Genomic DNA, 12,457 nt, shown 5'->3' on the forward strand with positions numbered 1-12,457 from the left:
CTCAGGGTGAGAGTTTAATTCAATTTAATTTCAGACATGTACATTGCAATTCTTACGCCAAGCTCAGAGCAGAGCACAATACATAGCAAAGGTAAAAGGTGGAAAGTGCACAGTGGCAGTGTGACATAATGTGCTTTCCCCTTCCTCAGTTTGCCAACTCACGCATGTCTGTTCAGGGACTGTGTGTGAAAGATATGGTAACGTGTGTCTTATAGGTGATGGGGCTGTGAGAGGCTTGTGTGTGTGTTTGTCTTGATATATATATATACAGACAAGATGTAGCTTCCCCAATAGGAGCTATCGCTTGATTGAAACATGCCACCTTAAAACATACAAGCATAATCCTAAAATAATCTGCAGCAAAGACAAATTACCCCCAAAATATAGCAGCATGAAAAGAAGTAACAAATCAAAAATCCAATTAACAATACCCTTCAAGCCACAAGAGCTGTGCTTCAAGTAAAACCAATAAAATAAATGAACTTAAAGTCTCGTAAATACCTGAGAAGTGGTCAGCTGAGAAGTGTGACAGGTACTGTATTTGCAAGACAACTGCCCCACCATGTACAATCTTAAAACAGGCAACCATTTAAAAATGATCCTTGTCTGAACTGACAGCCAACGTAGCCAGAGTAATAGAACAGCCAAAATTCATCATAGCTGCCGTGTTTTCGTGAAAATTATCAACATGAGCAGTACTTCACTGACAATTAGAACTTTAAAATCTTACAATAATCTAATTGGGACTGAATAAAGGATCGAACCAATATCCGGATCTTCTTCAGATAATCTTGAATTAATCTGACATAAAAACATCCTCCAAACTCCAAGGTCAACACCAAATCAAGCACACGTCTCAAAACTTTCAGGGATGCCGCTGGTAGAGTACGAGGTCCTGCTGTGTCCGCCTTTGGGAGACAGTTCACCAAACGTTTAACTCATTCAGACATTCACCCAATGAAGACACCTGTGAAGTTTGGTCCATGACACCTCGGAAGGTTACGTTATAAGATGCGAAATGTCATTGAAATACATAAATAATATAAACCCTCACTAAAGAACTTAAAAAGCCAAACAAAATTGGGGAACCTCACAACTAAATACCCCATCGAATTTTACCCACCAGGAAGCAATGGCCACCTGATGGCTTCGCTTTCTCTATATTGGAGACTTTTTTTTTTTTTTAGCAAAAATCAGTTAATTAGTTTCTTATTTGCTGCCTCTGGATGCGTTCGAGTGGAAAAGTGTATTTTTTGTTGATTTGAAACTTGAAAGAAGTGATGAAGACAGATCAGTGTGAACCCCAGGAAGCTTTCCCCCCCTCCCCCACCCCCGTCTCACTGCTACACAGTCCCCTCCTGAAATAAATTACTCCCTTTTTCTCTATCAGCTCAGACTTGCAACACATACAGTGAGCATCTTTCCTCCTCCCCCCAGGCTCTGGCCCGCAGCAGCACCCCTGACCCCCACTTTATCTATGATTCCCAGTGACCTCCTTCGGTCCCGGCACCCTCTGCATCTAGCAGCCTCCCATCTCCCTCTCCCCCCCCCCCCCCCCTCCAATCTCTGGCACTCGAGAACCCTGTGCATCCAGCAGCTTCCCCGACCGCACTCCCCCACACACACAAACACACATTCTGGCATTCAGTAACCTGGGTGTATAGTAGTGATGGGACTGGCAGTGGCTGCTTATCCATAATTTGAGAACCCGTGATTGGTGGCTGTTGGTGTTTTAAGGAGGTTCTTTTTATGGAAGGCAGAGAGCACATCTCCAGGTTCAATTCTATTTTGCTTTGTCTTTTTGGGTTTAAAAAACATTACAATATCAATCAGACAAAGAAAGAAAAACCCATCAAAGGGGGGGGGGGGGGGGGTCAGTCCTCCAGTAGGGAAGACAAGTTCTGCCGACCCGGGAATTCATGTTAACTAACCACGTATCTCATAAACAGTAAGATATCTGACCCCATCGGTGTCCTCCGTAGCCAACAGAGTGACCCCTGGCCCAGGGAGAAAGGTCATGGGACTAACCAAGTTAGGAAAATCAGAGAGGCTTGTTTTCCACTTGTATCTGTCTGATTGTGGTTTGATATGCCGTGTGCTCGTTAGGATGGGGGTTGGGGTCGATGTTTGGGTTTGTTTGTTTATTTGGATTTAGCTTACATCTTTTTCAGTAGTAGCTCAAGGTTAGTTATATTCAGGTAAAGTACATATTTCTCTGTCCCTGGAGTGCTCACAATCTAAGCTTGTACCTGAGGCAGTGGAGGGTCAAGTGTCTTGCCACAGTGGGATTTGACCTCTGGTTTCCCAGGTTCACAGCCCTCTACGCTGACCTCTGTGCCATGCCTCCATGCCATATGACTAGGCCAATAGGTTTTCTGTCCTTTAAACACACCTAGGATCCGTGAATGGAGGCTGAGGCTCACAGGTGAGCTCTCACTTGAGACTTCATGGGATTTACTGCTACATGTGGCTTCCTGTCTTGCCCTTCCTATACTCAGAGGCCAGGAACTGGGGTGGATTGGTATCATTACACTACCCCTTGCTCCCTTCAGTCTCCTTTTCCTTTTATGGGGAGGATGCCATGAGAATAGATCAGTGTCGGAGCTGAAAGGAACTAGAAAAGTGCCTTCTGAAGGAACGTGAGGTAGGAAAATGCTACCTTTGAGCATGATGGGGACAGAGGAGAGGTGTGCTGTCCATTCTCTGAGTGTGATGGGGACAGAGGGAGGTGCCCCCCCCCATCCGTTGAGCGTGATGGGGACAGAGGAGAGGTGCGCTGTCCGTTCTCTGAGCGTGATGGGGACAGAGGTTCACCCTGTTTGGATGCAGGCCAGGCCGAGATCCTTGGATCATTTCCAAGTCCTTGAAGATTCTGCATTCAGGAATTATCCTACAAGATAAAGAGACTGTTCAGCAAGGCTGTGAAGGAAACTCCTTCAGGCACCGTCTGCTTCCCCCCCCCCCCCCCCCCCGGAGTTGGTTCTGTACCCAGTGAAAGGGATTCTTATTGATGCCATCAGACAAAAGCTGGTATGAAAGTCTAATTGTCCTTTTGTGAAAAGCCTCGAAAAGCCTCAGCTTGTGGGAGGCTGCGGGCGGCACCCAGCCCATGTCGATTAATCGCCTCTCTCTTCTGTGCGTAGATTATAGGGGTAATTAATGTTGTGAAAACCTGCCGCAGGTCTCTCTGCGCCTGACAGGGCGTCAGTCGGCTGGGTGCAAGATGGAAGGTGCTAGAATTGTACAGTAATTAGAATGCTATCAGAATGGAAATGCCAAAGAGTGCACAGGGGAGGGGGCAGGGGGCATGCAAATGAGCAGTTAATTATAGGGTTTTATTCTTGCATGCTGCTGGCTGAGGAGTGGCAGAGATAATGCCTGGGCCGCCTCCGCTGGGCATCCCTTGTGTGATCTGCATTAAAGAGGCTGAGATGGTTCAGTAGTGGGAAAGGATTCAGAATTATTGTGAAATCTTGATAGCAGAGTACTTACCATCCAGATAGCTGATTGAAGGAGCAAACCTGGGATGGCAGGAAGCTCAAGCAGCAATACATGTTTGAGGAAGGGGCCCCTACTCTCGTTCCCCAGGAATCAGTAACTGCATTCAGAGTCTGTCCTGGTCAATATAGTTTGCTCTCCGCACCATCCAGTCCCTGAGGAGAGACGGTGTAATGCCTGATCGTGTGACCTTTGCCCTCTTGGGTGCTGTTGGAGTGACTCCTTGCTAGGAAAGGCAGGAAAAGCGCTTTGATTCTCAGTAATGTGCACCTGGCAGAACCGTGCAGCGAACGCGATTCCTCCAGTGGAAACCTAGGGCTCAAATCAGCAGAAAGGAGGAAAAAAAACATGGAAATACCGCAGACAACACTGTCAAAGAATCACAAAGTCATATGTCATTGATGGGGACCATTTGGTAAATATCAAAAGAACCAAAATTTCCCAAAGTTCACCCCTACTCTCAGATTGAAAGCTAATGGACACATCAGAAACTGCCATCAGTGAGTGAAAATAATGATCAGTCCTTCAGTGGCAAAAATCATTTTTCAGATACTGTTGTTTTCTAAGCAGATTAAAAAAACAAACAAACGAACAAACCCTTGTCTTCCAGAGAAGCCTGACGTACTGCGTGGTGTCACTTTTTCTGTCCCCTGCAGACGAGCGTGTACTCTCTCTCACATACTGCATGAAGTCATGGGGTCATAAGAATATAAGCGTTTGCCATACTGGGACAGACCAAAGGTCCTTCAAGCCCAGCATCCTGTTTCCAACAGTGGCCAATCCAGGTCCCAAGTACCTGGCAAGATCCCAAAAAAGTACAAAACATTTTATGCTGCTTATCCCATCTGTATACCCCTTGGAGAAGAGTCTAAAATCCAGGTTCCTTCCCCCCTCCCCCTGCCTCTACTCCAGCAAGAGGAAAGGGAAGGGGGTTGGGATTTGAAGCAGTTTACATATTATATACAGGGAAGGGGAAAGGGGTTGGGATCAGATATAATGAAAGCAGTTTACATATTATATATAGGTAATTATTTTGTACCTGGGGCAATGGAGGATTAAGTGACTTACCCACAGCGACAAGGAGCTTCAGTGGGAATTGAACCCAGTTCAGCTGGTTCTGAGGCCACTGCACTAACCATTCAGTGACTCTTCTAATCCTCAGGAGATTTAAATTCCCCTGTCTACCTTTTTCTAAGATCCTGGGCCCTCCTTCCCTTTCATAGTCTCTGTACCCCAGGAGAGGAGTCCGAGATCCTCCTCACTCTTGTCTCTGGAGTGCTGGCATAAATTTAAATTAAGGCAGACTAAGAAGATTTGTGCCTCAGAAGATCCTGCAGCGGGTGCAAGCATCGCCCCTCTTCCTTTGGAACAGAATTTCTCCCATGGGAAGTAGGTCCTTTCGTGGTACTAAATCTGCAGCTCACATTCTCGCTCTGTCTGACTGTCCCCTTCTTTCTTTCCACAGGTTCCCATGTCCATGGCCATGATGCCTCCTCAGATGATCAGCCCCCAGCACATGCAACAGATTTTGTCTCCCCCCCAGCTCCAGGCTCTGCTACAACAGCAGCAGGCTATCTTGCTTCAGCAGGTACCCTGACTTCCCTACAGTGGGGGTGCGGTTTAAGAGGGTGGTGTGTGCATGAAGTGTGTGTGACACTAGCAGGTTACAGCCTCTTCCGGGAGCTTCATAAAGGACTTGAAGCCCAAAGATCTGTGTTTTGGGACTTGGAGGGATGCTTTGTAAGTGAACAGGTAGATCTTGGAGACCTGGTGGAAGGAAGAATCCAATGGGACGCTAATTATATTGCAATGATAGGGTGGATCACGTTGGGGGAGGGGAGACGCTATATGTTAAAAAGAGAATTTAGTATAACAACAAAAATTCAGCGGGAAACAGCAACGCGGAATTCTTTTGGATAGAAATTGTGTTCAAAGGGAAAGAGTGCTGGTGAGGCAGGTAATGAAATGTTAAGAAATTAGGGAAGCTGGCAAATACGACAGTAATGGGTGATTTCAATTATCAAAACAATATAATATTTCCGCCAAAATTATGAGCTGAAAGGCAAGCGGGCAAAAAATGAGAACCTCAGCGTAACATATAGAGGAACCTTCTATATGCAATGGGGCAGAGCTATAGGGAACTGTGCAATCATTGGTATTTTCCAGCCAAAGAAAAGTGTCGCCTCTTAAACAGAAAAGTTCATGTAGGAAAAAAAAATCCATAAAAATGGCCAAAAATCTTCCACAGCACAAATGCCGCTTGGTTTAGTCATAAAAACTAGACAAAGTTTAAAACGTCCTACGTATTATTTCAAAGTCTGAACCCAGTCTAAATTTCCAAATCAAAAACTTTCAATTCATAAAGAAAAAAAAAAAGATTTTTATAATAATCAAAACATAATAAATTTATCTCTTTGCATCCAGTCAGGTATTCACCTGACAAGGGCCCTAGCTTACCCCTGAAGCAGCAATCAGCGAAACAAGGGGCCCTTGTCTGGTGAATACCTGACTGGATGCACAGAGATAAATTTATTGTCAGCCAAGGGAAGTCTTCCTCGCCAGTCTGCTTCCTTTTTTTAAATTTGTTTTTCAAGGTATGAGTAAACATGTGGATAAAGGTGAGAGACTCCTGAGAAAATTCAAAAGTCACGGGATAGGAGGCAATGGACTGAGAACATTAAAAGATAGATAACAGAGAGTAGGGTTTTCTCATTGGAGGAAGGTGAACAGCGGAGTACCGCAAGGATCTGTACTGGGACCAGTTCTAGTTAACATATTTATAAATGATCTAGAAATGGGAAAGATGAATGAGGTGATTAAATTTGCAGATGACATGAAACTATTCAAAGTTGTCAAATCGCAGATGGACTGCAAGAAATTGTTTTGTTTATTTTTATTAATTGTGGGAAGACTTTGGGAAGTTGGAAGACTGAGCATCCAAATTACAGATGAAATATTAATGTGGTCAAGTGCGAAGTGATGCACATGGGAAGAGTATCTCAAATTAAAGCAATATGTTGCTAGATTCCACATCAGGAAATGGATTTAGATGTCATCGTAGACAATATGTTGAAATGTTCTGCTATGTGTGTTGCAGCGGCCAGAAAAGCAAACAGAATATTAGGAATTATTAGGAAAGGATTTGAGAATAAAACAAAGAATATCATAGCGCCTGTATTTCGCCATGGTGAGACTGCGTCTTGAGTATTGTGTGCAATTCTGGTCAACGTATCTCAAAAAAAGTTTAGCAGAATTAGAAAAGGTTCAAAGAAGGGCAGCCAAAATGATAAAGGGGATGGGGGAAAGGCTGAAGAGGTTAGGGCTCTTCAGCTTGGAAAACAGATGGCTGAGGGGGGATATGTTAGATATCCCTAAAATCCTTAATGAAGTGGAACTAGTAAATCGATTGTTTACTCTTTCAAAAAGTACAACGATTAGGGGACACTCCATGAAGTTACATAGTAGCATACAATATTTTTTTCAAACTCTGGAACTCATTGAAAGAGTAAGTGATAAAAGCCGTTAATCTAGCTGGGTTTAAAAAAAAGAATTCCTGGAGTTCAATATCATTTATTGTTTGTATACCACCGTATCCTCTAGAAGGGGTTCACTACCGTCCACAGTAAATTATCCTAGGCAGTTACATACTGTTACATAAGTCATTCAACAAACGTTGCAAGCGATTAAGACAGGCTTTTATTGTGAGTGTCTCAGACTCATAGAATGGATCGAAGGTATGCATCAGCCATTAGCTTAAGTTCATTAGAATATAAGAATAGCCATACTGGGGCAGACTGATGGTCCAGCAGCCCAGTATCCTGCTTAAACTGTTATTAACTCCAGGAACATAAGGACAGAGCTTGGCGGACTTCTAGGGTCTATGTCCTGGAAACACCAAAGAAAGACCACGATTGAGTATATAATCTCGCATTCATTGTTGAATTGATAATGAACGTTGGGCAGACTGGATGGACCATTCGGGTCTTTATCTGCCGTCACTTACTCTGTTTCTATAAGGTAAACCTGGGAAAAGCCGTTGCTTAACTCCATTGGATTCTTGATATTTTTGGGTCTCTACCAGGTACTGGTGACCTGAGCTGGTCTCCTTTGGAAATAGGATACTGGAGTAAATGGACCTTTGATGTGACCCAATAGGGCAACTCTTACGTTCTTATGTACTTCTTGATCAGAGGAGGACGAGGAATTATTATGCTTATGTAGGTGGCAGAGGACAATCATCTCATCTAGTGTGAGGCCTTCTAGTATGAGGATGAAAAGGAATAGACTTGGGAGTAATCAAAGGAAATACTTTTTTAGGGAAAGGGTGGTGGATGCTTGGAACGGTCTCCTGGTGGAGGTGGATATGGGGACAGTATCTGAATTCAATACAGCGTAGGACCATCACGGAAGGAGCTCTGTAGAGTTTTAGTAGATGGTGTGGATGGGCAGACTGGCTGGGCCACATGGTCTTTTTCTATAGTCATGTTCCGTGTTTCTGTCTCAGTGGTCTCTCATTTCTTCCCGGCAGCTCCAGGAGTGTTACAAGAAGCAGCAGGAACAGCTCCAGCTGCAGCTCCTGACGCAACAAGCTGGAAAGCAACAGGCCAAAGAGGTGACAGCCAGGGACTTTGCAGTGACAGTAAGAGGGGAACCAGGGAGCAGTTCGGCCAATGAGACAGATAGAAAATGCCATCAAAGTTCAGTTGAATTTGTACAGGACCCTGGCATGCTTGGTGTTTTTGGAAGAAAAGGGAAAAGGTTCTTCAGCAATCTGACATGTAGGTCAGAGAGGACTTTGCCATTTAATTCCAGATCCAGCAGGAGTAGAGACTGTGGAAAATGCTGGGGTGATGGTATTCACTCCTCAGATGATGAGTCACCGTGTAACCTCTAAATTTCAGTAATAGACTTTGTTTCTGTCACTAGTGAAACTGCACTAGTTATCCTCATTATTCAGAGTCACACAAGCTGTTTATAACACATAGGGTGAGTGGGCAAAATGTGAGTAGTCACAGAATCCATTCACAGACAGACCCTTTCAGCATTCAAGTGAGAGATGTGGATGGAGGGAAAGTGGTAAGAAGGGAAGCTCTGGAATGAGGGACATGAGAGTAATAGTCTGTAGAAATAGTTCTTTGTGGAAAGGGTGGTGGACGCTTGGAATTGTCTCCTGGTGAATTCAAGGAAGTGTGGGAGTAGCGCAGGGGGTCTCTGAGGGAGAGGGTGGGTTTGTAGAGATGGCAGACTGGACAGGCTGTGTATGGTGTGTTTCTGTGGGAGGGTATCAGGAGTGAGGAGAGGAGAGTGTGCGGACAGGAGTTGGGAAAGAATGGGAATAGATGGTAAAGCAAATATGGGGGAGGCCCATAAATTGGGAAGAAATGAGAAAAGGATATGGAGGAGTTAAGGGAAATGTTTAGCCAGTATCCTTGGAGTTACTTTTCCTGGATACAAAGAAATGAGCTGAGCTTCTGTAACACAGGACATGAGAACTTCTAGGAGCCAAATGGTCCCCCCTGAGTTTCTGTGCTGATGGTTTGCCCCATGGCCTTGGTGGATCTCTCTGGAAGAGACCATGTACAGTCCCAGTAGGTCAATTTCTTTTCAGCTGGAATAGTGGGGTAATCGGGTCCTCCTTCTGTCCCCATGGCGAGTTGCCAGTATCTGATCCAGATCCATTTCTATTATTACAGCAGCCCTTAGGGAAGAAGCAGCTGAACTTCCAGCAACAGCTGTTCCAGCAGCACATGATAAATCTTCAACGACAAGGGCTGGTGAGCCTTCCATCGGGACAAGGCTCTGTCCCAGTACAGAGCCTTCCTCAAGGTAACAAACCTTTCACAATCTCTCATTTACCTGCCCCCTTTCTACCTTGCCCAGGCCTTCCTTTCCACCTCACCTGGGGCCCCTCTCCTCCGCCACCACCCTGCCTCACCCCCAGCCTTGCTTCCTGCCTCCACCGCTGCCTCCTTTACTCTTTTGCATCAGGACCTGTCTCTGTTTAATGCTTACAAGTATCAAATGTACTTCAAAAAAATAAGTTTACGTTCTACAAAAATATAAAACAAAATTCCTCAAAACAAATTGTAGAACATTTGATTTGTATCAGAAAATTATAATAGATGTGAATTAAAAATAAAAAGTATATATAGATGTGAGGGAGGGAGGGCCACAGAGCTCAGTAAGACAAGGTGAAAACAAATAATATTTTATTAAAGGTGTCTGGGAAGGGGCTACTGTTTACTTCACAGACGAGGAGAAAGCAATATCCAAAGCTAATTTTGTGAGCACAACGGTGTCTTTGGGTGGTCTGCTCCTGCAGGACCACAACATGCATGAATGTCTTTTCCTCAGCCGCAATTTTTACTAATCTCTGGCCTGGTCTGTGGATCCAGAGTTACCAGTACAGTCTGTAGCAGGTACACAAGGCTGACCTGCAGCCGGCCAGGTCAAAACACAACTTCTTCACGGTTCCAGGCTGAGCTTGTCCTACCTGAACATGGTTTCAGTTTCTCAGCTTCAGGGTCAAGTCCTCTGCAGTGGCCATCGCTGCTTTCCTCGGGGCCCCCTGAACCTGGCTCTGGCCTGGTCTTTTATAATTCCTGGACCATGGCCGCATGGCACTTCCCCCCACCCCTTGTGCGGGACTAGGGTTTTAATGTGGCCCTGACAGACGTCCTATAGACTCCCTCAGATGCAGATATATAAATAGATGTCAATCTTTGTATAAAAATGGAATTAAGACACTGATAAATAGACATTTGTCACCCGCAGGGCTGACCCAAGGGTATTGACACCCTAGGCAAACCTTCAGCCATGTGTCCTCTCCCCACCCCCACCACAACCAGTATCTTTTCTCCTCTCTCCTCTCTCCTCCCTGTCCTCTTCCCTCCCCTTCCTTACTTCTACTGGGGTTGGCATCGGCAAGTCTACAGAAGCCTAATGGTGGTTACATGGGGCCTTGAGCATCCATGTATGACACTTCTGTTAACACGCTGACATCTAGTCTGCCTAGTGGTGGTGCCAGTAACATTGTTTGAGCCCAACTAAAGATTGATGTGTGTGTTTTTATTTTCTGATACAAATCAAACTTCCCCAGTTTCTTTTAATATTTGTCATCTCCCTGTAGCTATTTGCCCGTCTGACCTGCAGCAGCTCTGGAAGGAGGTCATAGGCACCCAGCCTATAGAAGACGGTAAACAGGAGGGTTTGGACCTAACCACCATCACCAGCAGCTCTACCTCCACCAAGATCTCAGCAGCCATTTCCCACCTCGCATTAACCAATGGCCAGAGCAGCCTGTTAACTCCCCGCAAAGACAGGTAATTTCTTACCACTCCAGTCGATTGTGTTTCATTTGCAGAATCAATACAAAACTTCAAAACAGCACTGTAGATAATACAATCAACCAAATAAAATAAATATAAGAGTATATTCCACGGCATACATTGGTGTGCTAAATAAATCCAAACCCAAAATGTAAACCGTATATAACAGCTTTAAGTAGTAGAATACAGGTGATGACAGGACAATTTTGTTAACTCTCCTTATTCTATGTGTTGTAAATTTTGTTGAGATTATATATTTTGTGTGTTGCTTTTATTGCAGCTGGAGTGTTGATCTAAACCCCTTTGACCTGGTTCTTACCTAGAAGGGCGGTTTATCAAATGCTTTAAATTAAAAACAAAAACCTAAAATCTGGAAGAAAGGAGTGAAAAGGTATGGGATGGAACAGCAGGTAGCATTATACATGACTCTGATGTCCAAATCCACCCATTTAGAAGCAGGGAGGGAGGCCATGGGGAATAGCCATTGGGAGGCGGATGAGGTGATGTCACCAGCAAGATGGCTGCCTAACCATGCTGATGTAAATAGCATAGTAAATTACCTCCCGCACCAGATTGTGCGCTCCACTAAGGACTAGGTCTAGAATTTTTCTCTCTCGTTGGCTCCTGTACCAGCTGCTCCATAAAGCAGTCCTTGATTTCGTCAAGGAATTTTACCTCCCTAGCGTGCCCCGATGTTACATTTACCCAGTCAATATCGGAGTAACTGAAATCACCCATTATTATTGTGTTGCCCAGTTTCTTAGCCTCCCTAATTTCTGATAACATTTCTACATCTGTCTGTTCATCCAGGCCAGGTGGATGATAGGACACTCCTATCACACAAGGTCCTCCCTGGTAACCCATGCCTCATGCTCATGTCATCTCACTTCCCACCTTAGAGAAGAGACCTCATAGAGGTCTATGAAAATGGCAGGGTAGAAGTCTTCAAAATCCTGAGTGGTGCAGAATGGATAAACATGAGTCGATTGTCCCCCCTTTCAAAAAGTACAAAGACTATGAAGTTACTAAGCAGTACATTTAAAACAAACAGGATTTTGAAGACTTCTACCCTATCTTCCCTCAGCTGTGACTTCTTCAAGCTAGTCTTTCCTCATTTGAGAGGAGTTCCATCTCCTTTGCCATTTTCATAGACCTCTATGAGGTCTCTTCTCTAAGGTGGGAAGTGAGATGACATGAGCATGAGGCATGGGTTACCAGGGAGGACCTTGTGTGATAGGAGTGTCCTATCATCCACCTGGCCTGGATGAACAGACAGATGTAGAAATGTTATCAGAAATTAGGGAGGCTAACAAACTGGGCAACACAATAATAATGGGTGATTTCAGTTACCCCGATATTGACTGGGTAAATGTAACATCGGGGCACGCTAGGGAGGTAAAATTCCTTGACGAAATCAAGGACTGCTTTATGGAGCAGCTGGTACAGGAGCCAACGAGAGAGAAAAATTCTAGACCTAGTACTTAGTGGAGCGCACAATCTGGTGCGGAAGGTAATGGTGATGGGGCTGCTTGATTACAGTGACCATAATATGATCAGATTTGATATTAGCTTTGCAGTAAGGACACACAGGAAATCCAATACGTTAACATTTAACTTTCAAAAAGGAGACT

At 44.6% G+C, this 12,457-nt stretch overlaps 1 protein-coding gene across 4 annotated transcripts in view; it reads left to right on the forward strand.

Annotated features, from left to right (window-relative positions):
• FOXP4 (forkhead box P4) overlaps window positions 1-12,457 on the forward strand; it is a 104,292-nt gene that overhangs the window by 68,110 nt on the left and 23,725 nt on the right. For all 4 annotated transcript variants that reach the window (XM_030220767.1, XM_030220770.1, XM_030220769.1 and 1 more), the window contains 4 exons: window positions 4,964-5,086; window positions 8,027-8,110; window positions 9,192-9,324; window positions 10,628-10,820. In XM_030220767.1, the coding sequence (XP_030076627.1) occupies window positions 4,964-5,086; window positions 8,027-8,110; window positions 9,192-9,324; window positions 10,628-10,820 (533 nt within the window). The remainder of the gene's footprint in view (window positions 1-4,963; window positions 5,087-8,026; window positions 8,111-9,191; window positions 9,325-10,627; window positions 10,821-12,457) is intronic.

This window comes from Microcaecilia unicolor, chromosome 12 (assembly GCF_901765095.1).
Source record: "Microcaecilia unicolor chromosome 12, aMicUni1.1, whole genome shotgun sequence".
NCBI lineage: Eukaryota > Metazoa > Chordata > Amphibia > Gymnophiona > Siphonopidae > Microcaecilia > Microcaecilia unicolor.